Source organism: Folsomia candida, unplaced genomic scaffold (genome assembly GCF_002217175.1).
Source record: "Folsomia candida strain VU population unplaced genomic scaffold, ASM221717v1 Fcan01_Sc003, whole genome shotgun sequence".
In the NCBI taxonomy this organism is placed as follows: domain Eukaryota; kingdom Metazoa; phylum Arthropoda; class Collembola; order Entomobryomorpha; family Isotomidae; genus Folsomia; species Folsomia candida.
Genome location: NW_019091195.1, coordinates 11,966,052 through 11,983,969, shown reverse-complemented (window position 1 = coordinate 11,983,969; position 17,918 = coordinate 11,966,052). Strand labels below are relative to the sequence as shown.

General features: G+C 34.5%; 2 protein-coding genes and 1 long non-coding RNA gene across 11 annotated transcripts in view; all 3 read left to right on the top strand.

Moving 5' to 3' along the window:
* LOC110847976 (band 7 protein AGAP004871) overlaps positions 1-9,624 on the top strand; it is a 29,519-nt gene extending 19,895 nt beyond the window's left edge. For 3 of the 6 annotated variants that reach the window (XM_022095051.2, XM_035850027.1, XM_022095049.2), the window contains 17 exons: positions 1,377-1,477; positions 2,288-2,322; positions 2,455-2,492; positions 2,593-2,675; positions 5,460-5,478; positions 5,562-5,582; positions 5,661-5,718; positions 6,191-6,311; positions 6,410-6,416; positions 6,502-6,535; positions 7,123-7,134; positions 7,217-7,253; positions 7,325-7,400; positions 7,491-7,514; positions 7,597-7,613; positions 7,867-8,039; positions 8,130-9,624. In XM_022095051.2, the coding sequence (XP_021950743.1) occupies positions 1,377-1,477; positions 2,288-2,322; positions 2,455-2,492; positions 2,593-2,675; positions 5,460-5,478; positions 5,562-5,582; positions 5,661-5,718; positions 6,191-6,311; positions 6,410-6,416; positions 6,502-6,535; positions 7,123-7,134; positions 7,217-7,253; positions 7,325-7,400; positions 7,491-7,514; positions 7,597-7,613; positions 7,867-7,983 (800 nt within the window). In that variant the 3' untranslated portion in view covers positions 7,984-8,039; positions 8,130-9,624. The other 3 variants (XM_035850029.1, XM_035850028.1, XM_022095050.2) reach the window with 3 other exon arrangements.
* LOC118435027 lies at positions 2,682-4,431 on the top strand. Its single transcript, XR_004834438.1, has 2 exons — positions 2,682-4,145; positions 4,223-4,431. It is a non-coding gene; the product is annotated as an uncharacterized LOC118435027 (long non-coding RNA).
* Positions 9,625-10,222: 598 nt separating the features above from the next.
* LOC110846995 (ras GTPase-activating protein nGAP) overlaps positions 10,223-17,918 on the top strand; it is a 52,086-nt gene continuing 44,390 nt past the window's right edge. Inside the window, exons 1-2 of one of the 4 annotated variants that reach the window (XM_035848874.1) lie at positions 10,223-10,531; positions 14,976-15,317. In XM_035848874.1, the coding sequence (XP_035704767.1) occupies positions 15,107-15,317 (211 nt within the window). In that variant the 5' untranslated portion in view covers positions 10,223-10,531; positions 14,976-15,106. Of the gene's footprint in view, positions 10,532-14,742; positions 15,318-17,918 lie in introns of all 4 variants that reach the window. The other 3 variants (XM_035848873.1, XM_022093836.2, XM_035848876.1) reach the window with 3 other exon arrangements.

The following is a 17,918-nucleotide window of genomic DNA, read 5'->3' as shown; positions in this document are numbered from 1 at the left end:
AAACATAATGTTCACATTCACAGAATTGTGCAGTGTCATATGAGGGAGTCATTAAGAAGATATACTTGCAAGTTGTAGAACCACTACATTTCAAGTTCTTTCAAATCATGGGATATTCGGTGAGACGTAGTTCCGGAAATGTGGAGCTCAGTTGTATCTGTGGTGAGAATGAGAAACAAACGTTACGTACCGACTATTCGCAGTGAAGTATTAGTGAAGTATTATCTCTAAATGTGTGGATAAATTCGCAAAATATATCGGTTTATTGAACGCGTATTTGTCACCATAAATCGTTATTCTATTTCTTCATACACAGACATGTAGAAAAAAATCTGTTTATTCGTTCAATAGTATCCATATACATATGTATATGTCTGTACCTACGTACGTACACCCTTACTCGGTACTAAAATCCCTCTTTATGTGAAATTGTGACGTGACACAATAGCCGTAGTAATGGAAGTAGAAGCCGTGATTTGTCCAACCTGCAGGCAGCAGCAACAAAAGCCTTCTGTTCCAGTTCCAGTTCAAATTCAGAAAGCGGACATTGGAGGATTTATGAAATCTGAGGCTTTTGATTTTCGTGAATATTTTATTCATTCTTACAATTTGTGACGCATGTCGGTATACTCGAATGTATTTATGTATGGGTAGATAGGAGAAAGTTGAAATGTTTGAAACTTGTCAAGTTCAAAATCCATTTCAGCAAAAAAAAGTTCAAAATGACACAGGTTAAGATTTGTCACCCATAAATTTGATCCAAGTCTTTTAACGTCAGCAACGGATTACCTTAAATCCTTATAACGATTGTAAGCAAAACGTGGAGAATTCTTTATTTAACGCTGATCTTCAAAAGAAGGATGAGCTTCAGCAGAGGAACGCAATTTCTCGCACTCATTTTCGGAGCAATTTTCATTCTGAGAAAAGTTTAATATGCATCAGCCAACATCGCTCACCCGCAGTAAAGCGGGCATTCCTTTAATTAATTCCAGCAGTTTCTCCCATTCCAAGGTTAAAATAGTACGATTCAGTGGAAAGCCCCAGCACTTACTTACTTATTATGTATTAATGTCATGGTATTGAAACTGTTTCACCTTTTAAAACTTTTCGACATTGTCTCAAACTTTCCTATTGCCCATTATATTTAGCTCTATTGTAGAGAAAGCCTTCTGACAATACAGGGAGCATGAAGACAAGAATGGTAGGTTTTCCCACCGTCATAGGGCAACAGAGTGTTACATATAATAACTTTCACCATTTGTGGCTACTAATTACATAATTAGCGAACAAATTAAGGTTATGCACCCATTCAAATAAACGTAATTCTGAAATTTGTCGAGTGAACTAACTCACGGTTTTTGTTCGATCTGTTTCAGCGGAGCCAGAGGGATCAGGTTTTATTGAAGTGGTGGCAACATTCGCCTCGATCCTTCTCCTCGTCGTTACCTTTCCACTCGCAATCTTCTTCTGCTTTAAGGTGAGTAAATAAATGAAACTGCGATTCACTGCTCCCACATTTTTGACAGATACTACATCATCCTGTTCAACTTCACTGATGTATTTGCACTTCACATACCATTACGTGACGTGTGAAAATAAGCTTGGGATATCAATTTCCCATCAACTTTCCTTCATGCTGTACACGTAAACACTGATATATAGAATTTTGCCTACTACAATTAGAATCAATAATAAGCTCTGGATGGTCATAGTTGTTTAGATCGACTCAAATCATTAGTCACATGACAATTGTATGCATGTACAATGTGTAACAAACAATAGAGGATTTTTGCTTTCTACTGCATACACACATCTATATGTGCATATTCCCTCGTGTGATTGTTGGTTTGGGTGGAGACACGCTTTAGGCAAGATGGGTGAGATAAAAGTAGATGGAACGAATAGGTATGTACAAGCGTGAGTGGATGTATCTACGAGTAGGCAAACTGTTACTGTGCAAACTCAGCACCATCAAGCCTGCTTCCTACCTAAGTGAAAGTCCATTGTTGATATCCGACCCCTAGAAGCAGAATGTTCCTGCTCTTTGCCATTTCACCGCTAGCCCTCATCTCTCACACACAAAGTTGTCCACTTACGAGGATGATTCCTATGCATTAGAATGAAATTCAATTTTATGGCAAAGTTGGAAACTCGATTAAAAGTGCAAGGAAGCCCGAAATAACTTTACTTTCTCCCACCGTCTACCAGTATAAATGTACTAACATACACTTTGAAAAGTTGATGGATTGAAAAAAGTTGATGGATCTGTTGTATTTGTCATTTTCAGGTGGTGCAAGAATATGAGCGAGCTGTAATTTTTCGGTAAGTTGCAATGTTTAACTGTATTTTAGCAGTTGTAAGCTCAAATCACCTACCAATTTATGTAGATTTTACAAATTTCCTCTAGTCTCGACCAAGCTTTCAATTAAAATATTTTATTTAATGTTTCAAAAGGTTGGGGCGATTGCGTCGCGGAGGTGCAAGAGGACCTGGTAAGAAAAATATACATAATATACAAATATATATTTTTCCACCATTTTTTATTGTGAACAAATGAGGACGTGTGTTATCTATAAAAAAATCTTCCTCTAGGAATATTTTTTATCTTGCCGTGTATTGACGCCTATCGTTGCGTTGATCTTCGTACGGTCTCGTTCGATGTTCCACCCCAAGAAGTGGGTATTTTACGTGTTTAAATAGATAAGTTGTAACTTAAATCTTTCATCATACTCTTCTTTCCTGCCTCACCTTTCTTGCGCCTGTTTTCTCTAGAGCTTAGCTTTTTTTGTTTCTTTTTCGTTATCGAGTTTGTATTTGTCAACTTCCTGCTTGGCCAACCCTCTCTGACTTGTTTTGTTGGTTCAGTTAATACGTTCAGAGTTGCAAACAACTGTAAATCATTGGTGGTTGTTGTTGATTGCTTCCCTTGCAAACTGTTTTTGTATAACTATCCATACCATCATGCTGCGGATGCAAAGTTGACAACCAAACATAAACAGGGGAGAACATCCCAAGAGTGTTGACTGAGTGATGACTTGAATTTTGCATGACTTGTTCTATTTGAAGAATTGTTCATGAAACGCACAAGGATCGGATTTTCAAGTTATTTTCCTTTTATTTCTCAAGAGGGGTGAAGAATGGGGCAAATGACTTTCATTCAACCTTATGCATAGTGCTCATGCATACATATTTGGTTCAATGTAGGCTTTGATGAAGGGCTATTGTCTCATTAATAATACTTGCAGCCCTGCTTTGGCAATCAAATTTTGAGAACAATCATATATGAACGTGTCAAAATTATCAGAATAATCTAGACAACTCTCATTAAAATCATCACCACGTCAGTGCAAACTTATGGACTCTGAAGTATTGCAGAGAAATATAAACTACATTGATTTCCAATTTGTTGAAATGTACGCTCTTCAAACTATTCTAAACATGAATATCTATCTACACAAGTTTAAAATTCTACTGTAGTCAAGTCGGGCATGTATTCAAGTCGTCTATTCAATCAATAATATATACATATATTCATTAAAATATTTTAATGTTTGCTTGTCATCACGTTATGTGGAATACTCTTGATTCACTAGCTAAATTAAAGCACACATGTATTTATGCACATATGTATGAATAGTGTTATAATTTAAGTATACCTTTGGTTTCGGCAATAGTTGAACGTTGATTATCGTCACCACATTATTTCCTTTATACTTAATTATTCCTGCATATTACCTTCGCGTGTCGCAAATACGCTTGTTAAATATTTATACTGAGCTGTGGTCCACTACTGTAAATCTTGTGTACATAAATATCGATCGATTAATTAAGTGTGGATTTCATATCCCAAGGCAAATGCCAGCTCTAAAGTGGACAGTAAATATCAATATAGATAATAATGCATCATGCAATCATGGTAAAATTATTATTCCTTTAAGATTAAGCGACTGTCATGAATGGACTGCATGCTATTTACCTGAATCCTATTACATACAAGAACTGGAAGACACTCATCATCCTTGATTCTCTTTTAATAAATATGTACATGCAATAGAATGAACATGTTTTCTTTGTGAATTTACCTTTGCGTCATGTAGAGCCTGGGCAGATGGAATGACTGGGGATATTGTTATCCCCATGGCCAGGTATTATCTATTAAATGGTACTCAGGTATATTAGCAATAAACCAGTGAATGCATTAAGACAGTTTTTTTTAATCAAGTTTGCTGCCATTTTTATCGACCCTTTTAAATGCTAGACGACCGACCGGAATGATAAACTTATCTGCATTGTTTTAAAACCGCCTCACTTTCCCATTATTCGAATATGTATGTAGTACTTACAATTAGTTGTGAGTTCTTAGTTCCTAGTTGATACATGTACACCTTGGTTTGGATGAAACGCATGAAATAAATTTGGATTTGTATTGTGTATAGTTTATTGATTTCAATGCGACAACTAATCCAGGTTACCTTAACCATCCATAAAATATTATCAACTTTAGATTCTTTGAATGAATTGATTATTTTAAATCGTATCGTAATCTTTCCATGATGTAGGTTCTGTCTAGAGATTCTGTCACTGTTTCAGTTGATGCAAGTACGATTAATCCAGTTTTTCGTGAAATTTTTATCATCATTACAATGGTATATATGATTAATCCAGTTTTATTATGAAATTTGCATCATTATTACAGTTTCTTATTATCGCGTAAATAATCCTATCATGGCAATTTCTAACGTTGAGGATTACAGGTGAGATACTTAATAGGTGATGATTTTATTCAATGGTATTAACAGGCTATGCACTTACACGAGTACAATATCATACTCAATCTCTAATACTATTTACTGAAATACCAAAAAAATCTCAAAATACTAGTTAGGAACATCCCGTTAATAAATCTTGTCAAAAATAGGTACATTCGATTTTTTTTACAACTTCTCAGTATTTGTTGCTGATTGCACTGAAAATTCTAGTGCATGTTTCTGTCGATATGCAAATTTTTCTAGTGTAATTTTTGTAGTTGAGTAAAGTTTCAGTATGGTATACTTCTTTGTTTAGAGTACTGCTACTTTAAATTATTTGATACATATTACATATGTACATATTATGTATAACCTAATCTTATTCTAACCTGTCCTCGCAGTTTTAAAAATAAAACGCCAGTGCATGGGTTGGATTTAAGTTTTTAACGATTTTTTTAGTAATTCAAGCGGATGACTAGACATTGCATTCAAAATTGCGTAAATGTCATGTCTTTTAATTTTGCAGCCGAGTATATTGCACATTTTTGGTTTCTTCCCTGCACGCAGCTCGACTCTTTTGCCCTATTCCTTAAGTATTGTTAATAATATCGCTTACATACTGTTTTCTTAATCAATTAATAACTGAACAACTCAATCATTTTTGATCAATTGAGCCTTGAATGGTGTGAGATGAATTTGTTGTAATTCCAGATCCTGACCCATGACTCAGGTTAGAAATAATAATTTTATTCACTACTAATAATTCATAAAATGCATTTAATTTACTAATAATAAGACTAATACTTTCAATAGTCACTGTTGCGGTGGACGCTGGTAAGATTAAGATGAACATAGTTTTCCATAAAATTGGCATCATTATTACAGCATTTTAACGATTTTATCGAATTTTAGTTGTGTATTATCGGGTCTACAACCCTACAGTTGCAGTATCTAACGTTGTGGACTATTCGTACGTATGATTTATTTGTCAACTAATCTTAATGTTCTAACAGAGTCGTCCTTGTGACTAAAAGAAGTGTCTTGTCTTTCCGAAATCCAAGTTATCTCTTTGATATTGTACTGTTGTCCCTTTAAACAATCCTAACAGCTATAACACAACTTGTCTCGAGCTGCACTGAAAAATTGTTTTGTGTGTGACCGACAGAAAATTAACTATACTAAATAAATATTTCTGATTCAGATTAATACGAAACTAGTCAATAGCCATAAGCAGGTAGCCATTTACTATGAATGGTCTATTGACAGGTCTTTTTGACCTTTATTGCTCAAGCACTTTCTCATTTCATTTGTAGATTATGAAATTTAAACGATTAGAAATTCACAAGCCATACATCAAAATAAATATATTCTGCAACTCTTATCCTATTATTAAGTTGCGGAAAATGCGCTATTTTTAACGTTAATTGAAACTTTTAATAAAGCCACTCCACCCGACTCCTGGCAGCAACAACTCTGCGAAATGTCCTCGGAACCAAAAATCTAGCAGAAATTTTGTCAGAAAGGGAATCCATCTCCCATACGATGCAAGCCGCCTTGGATGAGGTGCGTATTTATCTGCCAAACTGTATGTAGAATTACAGTGATAGATACTTTTGCTAAATCCATTTACTTAAATTTCATTGACTGCTGGGCGTCATTAGGCAACAGGTTAGGAATAATATTTTTCTTCGCCGTTTATGAAATTAAATGTATGTACTTATTTAATATATATGCATGCAATAATAACTTATAGATCCGTGGGGAGTCAAGGTTGAACGCGTGGAAATGTAAGTAATCCATTTAAAACTATGAAAACCGTTTAAAAATCTATGAGAGTTAGAATTACACAACTGTACAATTATATAAATATGTATTCATGCATATCTACCCCCGAGCAGGGATTTCATGTACAGTAAAAAGAAAAATAGTGAATGTTCCCAACAAAATTTTGTAACCTTTTGTAAAAAAATATTTTAGGAGCAATATTAACGAGAAAATAATTCAATTACTAAACCTGTCTGTAAATCTGTTCCCTTTCGTCCATAGCCTCGTGTTGCATAAGCTATAGGGAGTAGCAAAGTCGTATAAATAAATGTTTTTGTGGTTTCGAAGGAAAGGGGAAAGTTCAGGAGAAAGTGTAATGAATCGTTAATGAGTCAATGAGATTAGAGACTGGGGTGAAATGGGGACAGATAACACAATTAAGTTTCTAAGATTATCGTCATTTCCTTGGCCTTCACAGAAAAGATGTTAGTCTTAAACATCCTTTGTGATAAAAGTCTTTTAACGTGTTACAGAAAGGATGTATGAAGTTTTATGCATTCACTAAATAAAAACATCTATTTATTAAACATGTTTTCTTAAATTTTTACAGTAAGGACGTCAGGTAAGAACTTAATTTTGTCTATTGTCAATAAAATATACCTACCTGATGTTTACTTACCTTGTCCTTAATACTTTGTCGAAAGGCTACCCGTGCAATTACAAAGAGCTATGGCCGCCGAGGTAATTACTTACATTTAATTCTAGTCATGACCTGAGAGGGTTTCATACTATTATGCTTTTTCTACTCATAGGCGGAAGCCGCCCGTGAAGCTAGAGCCAAAGTGATCGCGGCTGAGGGAGAAATGAAAGCATCTCGAGCTCTTAAAGGTTTCAAATTATCATTTCATTATTACTTATCTATTTAGTAAAGCTATTTAATCAATTGATTTACTCTCTTTCGAATGAAAATAAAAACAGAGGCCAGTGATGTCATGGTGGAAAGTGAGTAAACTTCAAATAAACTATAATTAAAATAAATTATTCTGACTATATTTTTATGTCAATCAATTAAAACTTTTTTTAGGTCCTGCTGCTCTTCAGGTAACTCGAAATTTATTGCAAAGTCTTTTCATTTCTTTGGATAATGAGGATAGCATCATGCTATTAGCATGACATGAAAATCGAACACAACAACTTTCACCACGTTATTCTGTATTTATTAATTTTCCTTGAGAGATGGAAAGTCATCTTACTTTAAGGGATATGAAAGCTATTTTATAAAAGACTGAAAATGAACAAACAAAGTTTGATTCAAAGACTGTCATTAAATTTGTTTTGATGTTCTTGTTTCTAGCTCCGATATCTTCAGACGTTAAACACGATCAGTGCTGAGAAGAACTCTACGATAATCTTTCCGATACCAATTGATATACTTACACCATTTTTCAGTGGTGCTTTAAAGAAAAAATGAGTCGTACATTGCCAAGCATAGGATAAAGATAGATGATGACTGATGCTCTGCTAATGGTAACACATCCACAAATAAGAAATTATGTATAATATCTATTTATGCAATTCATATTTTACTGGAATTACAAAATTATATACATGTTACAGAATGTCATCTGAAGAAACTCCAAAGACTTATGTTTTCGGCTTGAAAGAAAAACAGAACTCAGAACTCGTTCCAATTTGTCTTTGTAAATATATTATTATTATTTTAGATCTTCTTTTGACTTGTATGATCATGAAAATGTCAATATGTAATCACCGCAGAGCATAAAACTAATGCTACTTTATCATTATTTTTATGTTTGAAATACGAGTAGGGGTGGTTGAACCACTGTGGTTAGGTTTATTATTTACATTCATTACTGTTGTACTTTATGCACTTAAAAGTGTGTAAGCATTAAAAAAGAAACACTATTATTTTTGAAGACTCGCTCGGAAGTTTCGAAAATTTTATACGTATGAATGTATCTCTCAATGTTTCCTGTATGCGTACCAAACGATAATCAATCAAACCATGATTCTACAAATTTGAGTATGTCTTATACTACGGTGACGTAACCCATTAAAATATTTGTACGGGAAATGTATCTACCTAGTATATTCACTAAGAAGTGCTATAGGTTATAGTTTTATTTAGTGCCATACTGTATTTCTGCGAATGAATGTGTAAAAGCTGTAAAACTTATCACAACGTATGAATGATTTCTAGCATTTCGAGTGGTATACATAATTTTTTCCATTCTAAATATATGTTGATAAATAGACTGGGTTGGACAAAAATCAACCTGTGGTATACAACGGACCAATAACAGTCAATCATCATTCGCTAATTACATATTTAAATACAAAGTAGATTCGAAGCCATAAATACATAATAATAATAATAATTATAACACACGAAAAAAATGAATTTGATTCTATTTACAAGAATGCATTATGTCTTTTGCTGCTAGTTCCGATACATATGTGTGTATATGTAGTACGCTTCAAGCAACGTGTCGTTTAGTTATCGGTACGCATACATTTACACGTGCAAAGAAATGCATGGCTGGAAATAATTTAAATTTTTAATAATTTAAATGTTCTTTAAATTCCCTGTACCTCTACCTTTATCCTTGTGTGCCACATTGTAGCAAATTTGTACATATCTGAAAATATTGTTAGAATTGGAGGAGAAGAAATGATGTTTTAAGGTGCTACCTGTGCTATGGTTGTAAATATATATACATTTAAGTATTTGTTACACATTCATGCTCAAATTGTACACAATTCATTGTTAATTAGAATGCTTAAGCAAAAATATCCTACATAAACTCAATGTTTACAATTACATACCTTAATTATTTTTTACGAAGCTGGCTAAATTACCCAATAATTCATGGACCACTAAATTCATTATGTTTTTGACCTAGAACAAATTTAAAATGGTGAAAGTAATGATAATTTAATTTATCATATCTCCCAATGTTAATCTTGACCAAGGATTTGCCTTTGTTGTTTCTTTAATAATTCGGATGATTTTATAATAGGCTATTATAAACGTCTCGTTGTATGATAATTACATAAACTTGTACATTGAATAAATAATTTTGTGTTGGAACATGTATGGTTTTCACAATTTCTGGATTCATGCAAGTATATCATGCAGTTGAAACCTATGGTTGCAACTATGCTGTCTCTTTCTCTCTCCGAGGTGGAGAAATGGTGCCACCACCGCCATCAAACCGAGGAGAAAGCACTTTCTCTCAATTCCTGTCAGACTGCGCCGCTATGAAGGTATGCAACCTATTCTCAAACCCAGAAAACCTCTAAATTATGAGAACTGAGTAGAAAATAGCTAAATATTTCCCAATTTAAGAGTTATTTTTTTAATGTAATTCGTTAATAAAAAAATAATGATCCTCGAACTATTAAACATTAGTGGAATTGAGGACATCAGTACGAATAAAAATCGTGGTCAAAATTTCGTCATGTATTCACATGAAGATAAGCAAGACGATGATAACTCTTGATGGTTATCCTACTTAACTTATCCATCCTCAGTGGTAGGGATATACATATTATATCCCATAACATACATTTGAAGCAGGAGTCGTGCGTTTTGAGATGCTCTGCTGGTCGAGTTGAGAGAGTGGTGCAGACGGAATTGAATTTGGGCGAGGGAATCTTTTAAGCCACATTCAGTTGCCTGCAAGTTGCCGTTCAAGCAGTGTGTGTGCGTCTATTGCTCTCTTCGATTTGGCATCTTCAGCACAACATCCTCTTCTTCTTTTTAACAAATCGTCGTTACAGAAGATAATGTGCAGTTCATGTTGCTGACAAGTGACACATTTTTTTAAATGTCACAGAGAGAATGAGGAGTGTTAAACCAAATAGTTGATTGTGGTGACTGGAGGACAACGTTTCCGGTTTTATATCGCTTATTGATTGTTCATTGTTTGTCTGGCTGGACTCTGGGTGTACATATGTTTAAAGAGCCAGAGAATAACGGTGGAGACGTGCGAAATGTAAGCATATCATATTCATATTTTTCATTCTACATTGTACTTTTTCCCAGAAATTACGAATGGGTGTGAAATGGTCCTGTTTGTAGCCACCACGAATGAATGTCTTGATTAGCATTTTTAATATAGTTGGGAATTCAGGACATGAGAACAGGAACGACTAATAAATTTATTATTCTAATTTAATCAGAGATATGTGTTTAATAATTAATTGGATGTAATTTATAAACGAAAAAATGTCAAAAATAGATAGATAGAAATAAATAGATAGAAAGCAAACTAAACGAATGGACGTATTTTATGCAAACTAAAATTTGATGTAGATAGTGTAGGAAGTTGAGTTTTATACAAACAAATGTAAGTCGTAAGTGGTTTGGTTGGTGATGATTAATGGTTTTAGAAGTGAATGACGCCAACCAGTTTTGTGACTTGACTTTGGACTTGACACTACTTGTGACTTGACAGACAATGAACAATAATTACAACGACTTAATTTAGAAGCGATACCATCAAAAAATATGCATAAATTTTTTATCCCGTGTGAGAAATGCCGAATATTCACTATTCGACTCCATATTGATTAATATACACATTAGACCTTTCCTTACATTTGCAAAATGCACAAAATATATTTCTGACTGCCTGTCTGCCATCCATATAATCCAATTTATTCTAATTTTCATTGCGGATGACTTATCTCGTTAGCTTGAGTCTGACAGTCTTACTTAGCGAAAGCCATAGAGGCGTAATAATCATCCTTTATGAATTCGAAGGGGAATGATTTCATTCCATCCTGAATTGTCAGGATGGACGAGAATAAATAATGAGGAGCAATCCCATCATTGAATCATTCTGACGTTCTGCGTCTATCCTTATCGACAGCCCCACTTTTTGAAGGAATCGGTTATCACTTATTAAGTTTTACTTATATATATATATATATATATTACTACCGTATGGTGCCTACATATGCATAAGGAATATGCTTATGGTACTTATGACACACGGGAAAACTATATTCATACTATAACTTGGTCCCACAAAATAGACTGACTAAACTGCAAGACGATCGCTTAAAATGATCGTTTTTCAGCCAGGCTGGTCACATTAAATGTGGTTAAGCGGCAAAGAAGTTGGTATTTCACATATAAGTATTATTTGGATTGATTGAATTTGGACAGAAATTTGATTTTTTTCTGTAGAATGTAAAAATGTGACACGTTGACCTATGATTTGGAAGCAGGTTGGGGAAGCTACAATATTTAAAATACAATTTATTTTTTTTTCTTCGTTTTTTTGAGCTATACATGTGGCTGGAAATTTAACATTGGTTGGGTCGTCCAAGAATTTTACCAATTGATCCCATAGTGTGTCATTCAGTCTACCCTGCAGTGTCGACGTCCAGCATTCCTTTTGACAGATAGTTGCTAAAGTGAGGACGGATTATCAATAATTCCAAAATCTCCTCGGTCTTTCTTCTTTTCTCTCGTCTGGGATATGCACAGCTCCCCTTCGTACTTTCTCTCTATTGTAACCCTGATTTTGGTAGTTTGACTCATACTGCACTTAAAAGGGAAAGTTGTGAACAGAACAATGGCGTTTGTGCTTTTATCCGCAGTGGGATTCCCACTCTACCCGGATAAAGATGATGAGCTCTATACCCACTTTCTCCTTGGCCTTGTCACATCTTTCCATATAGTGGTGCGAATGAATAATAAGAAGATTTAATTGCAGACTAGTGTTGTTGAACTGATGGTAGCTGAATACGGGTTCCCCGATATAGTAATCCATGGGATTAATTTCCATTCTCCCTACTTTTGTTAATCTCAGACAATTCCCAGTATAATGGAAATTATACATTAAATGAAGATTAACCAATCCAAACTCCATATAATGGTCTTCAGGCATTTTTATAATTAAACTAGTGAGTAGATAAACACTCGCGTACGTACATAGTTATTTACTAAAAATACTTATGAATGACATTAGGAGATTTTTACGAATTTATGAGATTTTTTGTTAAAATATTTTTGTTTAATCTACATGTAAATGGTCAGTGTGACTAAAAAATTCATATAATATATGGAAACCTTAAGATATTAAAATTTTGAAACGAAAGAGTGTTTACATCAAGCTTATGTATCATGACGGCATTGCTCAATTGCTATGTTGATTATTCGATCAAAAGTGGATTTGCTCCTTTTAAATTCATGTCGACTCACTTGTGAGTTACTCTAAAGTCATGTACATCTATGAATTAGACAAAGGAGATAGTTTTGCTGGAAGCAAATCCAGACAAAGCATCTCAATGGTTTGGTCTATTTCCACTCTCTCTCAAAGTACAATAAGTTGTTAGTTATCAAAGCCCTGTTCAAAAATAAATAAGTTATAGTTAGCGACAGACAACGAGTTATGATTAATTAATTCACTTCATTTATTTATCTATTGTACCTCTCTCTACTATATACGAACGTTCTGTCCGTCCTCACGTCTGTCCGCTTTATACCAACCATAATTTTTAAGGTCTGCTTGTTTTCGGATATCTAAAGTACCCCTACTCGGATATATAGTTTCTATCTAGTATCACAGTCAGATCATCACATATGTAAAGACAATTGAAATCCTTTAATTAATTAAGGAGTATCGTTGAAAAGGCCTGGGCAGTGGCTCAAGAGTACTTTTGGGCCTGTGACCTCTTGGTGGCCCAGGAATATGGACAAAAGTCAAATATTTAATATCAGCATACGGTATTAAGCGAGATATCGTTACATTCATATGAAGTTCTACCGCTACAATCTTACATCTGTTTACTAGAGTTTATTTTTAATATGCACTTTTCTGGGTCTGCAGATAACAGTTGTGAAGTGGACAGTGAACAACACATTGATGAGCGGATGTAGTTTAACTGCTGGGTCAGAAGAATATTATAATATTTTTGAGAGAGCATTATCCGCCAAAGAATGCATTGCTTGTACTTCTCTTGAGAATAACCGACAGTTAATAATGCAATGAACCAACCAACGTCTCTTCATCTCCAAAGGGAAACACTACATTTCATCCTCCTACTAATGCTGCATTTATTACATCATTTGGGTTTGGAATATGAAATGCATTAAAGTGGAATGTAAACAAACAGGCATGTGTCTACCCTAACAGAGAACGAGTTTATGGTATGGTCTGTGATCTAGTTAGTTAGGTTTTCAAGTTTTTATGGTAAGATTTGGACAGAAGTGTGTCTGTCCATAGGTTTATAAAACTACAGAGGCTAAAGAAGCAGAAAACCTGTCTTGTTCCACGATTGACTGGCACAATTGCAAAATTTAAAATTGCTGATGTGAAGATTCTTCATCATCATTGTTCCTTTCATGTGTTGCTCATACATAACAACTATAAATGCACTTTTCTATTATGTACGCACAGTTGTTGTCACGGGAGGCACACTTAACTTGACCAGATATCCTCGTGACAAGCTTACTTATCTGGACTAGTACCTCTTCCGTAATATAACTTTACTTGAAATCTAGACTTTGGCTACTTATGCCCTAAAAATGACTTTGATAATGCTTTCAGCGCTTGACTTGACTTTAGGATGATGAAATCTTAACTTTAACTCGCAATTAAAATAACAAAGCTTGAAAATACTTATTTTTGGAAATTAAAATGGAGCTTTATTTCAATCAAACTATTTGGCATGAACAGCAAAAATCACACTTCCTCTCTCTTCGAGTTCAACTTACAGACTACTTATTTTTTACAAATGGCTACTTTTTATATTAAACTTATTACCAGGCCAACGCGCCCCTTTTCTTCTCATTCACCCTCTTACACTTAGTCAATATCCGAATCCCTCAACAACCCACTCAATACATAGGTAATGTACATACATAGGTAATGTACATACGTACATAGGTAATGTACATACATAGGTAATGTGTACCGCCATAAGGATCATTTTCTACATAAGGATCATGAAAACTCCATAAGGATCATGCATTCTACAATTATAATTACCATTCAAAAAACTTATCGATGACTTATTTCGTAATTCCTAAATGCTAAATGGTGGACAAATTTCTTAAAATAATATTGCTTAAAACTATTGCTTTATAACTTATTTTACACTCCCTACGGTCCCACGACAGTTGTAATGTTGTTTCATGCGAAGTGAGGCGATAATTTTAATAAAATTGAATCTGTTTTTACACAAATATTAGCAGAAAAAAGCTGAAACAAACTAACAAGTGAAGAAATCCATCAATCAGTGAATTTATGTCAACCCACCATTGTCCTATCTGCTATTAAAAGAGAAATCCTTGTGTTGCAAGCTTAGAGGAAGATATGAAATTGTTTGACTATGTTCTGTCTGGGTGGATTTGATAAGACGACACTAATTCGGCATTCAATATGTTGTTACAACAGGAGTAATATTAAATTTGTGAACTCATAGTGCTGCTGAGTTGAAGGTCCGTCGGGATCAAACTGATCAACATTAGTACCAACTTCTTAGCAGTGAAGTTCATTATTGACATTTGAATCCGACCGACAGCCGACTAAGCGGATTGGAATTTTCAATTTAAAATGAAGCAACAAAATCCATCTTCGTCCTCAGTGGAAAGCGGAGGATTTCTGCGAGGGAAGGGGGGAGGCAGTGCAAGAATCCGTTCCACGACTCCGGTTCCAGGACCTTCCTCATCCTCCCTTCAGCCAAATCCTGTACGAAGCTATCGACTTGTGAAAATGCCACCTATAACATTTCCTTGCATCGTGGAAGGATGGCTATACGTTCATGGTAAGTTTAAATCAAAATACTTCTCTCTCATTGTACTTTTCCCGTCATTATAATGCACAACATTGGTAAATATGGAATAATATTGTCTTGCACGCTTGAGCACACAATAAACAGATGAGCATTCATGCGAAAATTCATTTGATCCTCCGTATCATTGTCCTCCGTTGCCGTTCTAGAAATTGCGACCTGAGCGAGGTGCTAATGCCTAATGTAGTATAATACTTGTGCGATATGGTATTGTCAGGTGTGCGGACAGATATAATGAAGAGTAGGAAATGAAACGATGATTCATGCAATAAACATTATTATTGATCATCCAACGACGTTCAGTTTGCATAGCATGATTAGCAAGCAAAGGAACAATTTCCTCTGTCTTCCGTTTCACACTCTGACAACTCATTTACATATGGTTTGTTCAGAATTAATAGACAATTAGCCAAATGCTACGATCATATAAATATTTCTGGAAAGGTGTCAACCAGTGGAATCAGGGTATAGAACCACCCCTTGTGGTCTTAGTGACGAATTTTAGAAGGACAAGGACGCAAAAGCACGTTATTTGGAGTTTTTGCCTGAAAATCCAGAATTAGAATGTTTTGGTATAGAGGGATTTGTCTTGTTACTTATTCTGCAAATTAAAGCTACTAAAAAGAGAATCAATTATTACAAGGGCCAACAGCTAGTTGATTTGACTTTATATAATGGCTTTGACAGGGTATTGGCAAAATCTGAGTCGTACATACATACATACATATGTGCACGATGATATGTACAATGTACGCAAAATCAATTGAGTGGATGGAATATTTTAAATATAATCATTCATTCTCTGGAATCGTACATAGTTTGTTCGTAGAATGCCGAATACAGATACAAGATGAAAAGTATTTTATTTTGGTACTTCTTTCTATATATCATTATCAGAGACTGGTCAATCCCGGATTAAGGATTGGGGATTGAGATTAGGATTGGGGATTAATTAATCCTCAATCTAAATCTTTAATCCCAAGTTCTAGAATTTTAATCCTTAATCCCTAATCCCCAATCCCTCTATGCCAAGTTTAATCCTAAAGTGGGATTAGAATGGGATTAAAATGGGATTAAATTTGCAATGAATGAAAAATCGAAAAGCTAACTTCTCTTAGGATCGCTCCCTTTTCAAGAATTGATTGCATTTCGTTCATTTTTATCACATATTTAAAAATACTGCACATCATTTTGCAAAACTACTCATAACGTGGTATCCTCAATGCACAATTTTCAACATTGGTGTGAGCAATGTCAGTGCACTGCTCAAATTCTGGTCAAAGTTTTCCGTTAAAAATAGTACCTAGAGTAAAATTAGCATTTTTCCCGTATATAATTTTTAGTGCAAAAAATATTCAATTGCCATTTAAAAATTTTATTCCTAAACGATCTAATTTTACATGTGAAATGTTCAAAATATTTCTTGGTCCGAAGTTCAGATTCATTTAATTAATTTAAAAATCTGGCATAATGAAATTTAATGCAAACAATTAATCCAGGACTAAATTAATTCCCAATCCCAGAAAACTACCCAAAATTTAATCCCGAATTAATCCCAATCCCAGATTGAATTCAATCCCTAATCCCAATCCTTAATCCCACAATTTTAAAATTAATCCCTAATCCTCAATCTCAATCCCAAGATTTTAAAATTTAATCCTCAATCTCAATCCTTAATCCCGATATCTTTAATCCGCCAGTCTCTGATCATTATACACTAGATTCGAGAAAGAAAATATTTACTGAAATAAAGGACTAGTTGTTTGGCGTTATTACTACACATACATCCAAATCCATCTCCTGAGCACAGCAATCCCTCTGACAAACATCTTAAGTCTCTTTTTCGACAATAATTATAATGCACACCGAGGCTACTTGTAGCTAATGCATCTGCTACAATATTGAATGCTTTTGAAAGATGGTTCTTCCTTACTGTTGCTCTGATAGAATATTGCATTTACCAGTCTTCAAGCACTAATCTAATCTACTGATATCCTGAGAATGCGAATATCTAAGTGATGATGAAATGCAAATAACTATTTATTATGGAAATAGAAAGAAGGATATTATGTTGTCTGGCATCTCAAAATGCTAACCCACTTCGACCCCGATTAAGCTAGCAAATTTTGGTACATTTAAGATCAATTGTAGATGTGTCATGCTCTCAAATGATTTAAATCAAATGTCAAGGATGTTACACGATATTATAGGATATTACACGATTGCAGAAAGATCCCATTTTTTCCGCCCCTTCCTTTTCTCTTGAAGGCCAAAAATAATGGAAACACACAATGATTCAAAATGATGAATAAATCGTAGTTTACTGCGGATGACATAAACTCCAACAGTTCTCTATTTTGTCAACTTACGGCAACTTGATCATACTTAACGGTGACAGTTGTGACTGTATGCAACAATAGATTTCTCTTGGGTTGGGTTTGCAACCTGCCACATAGAGATGCTCAAAAGTTCTAGAAACATATTTAAAACCACATGCATATTTTATTTGTTCTCTGGCAGACAGCTTGTAACACCGCACACTAAGCCATATTTTCACTAGCTGAATTTAAATTT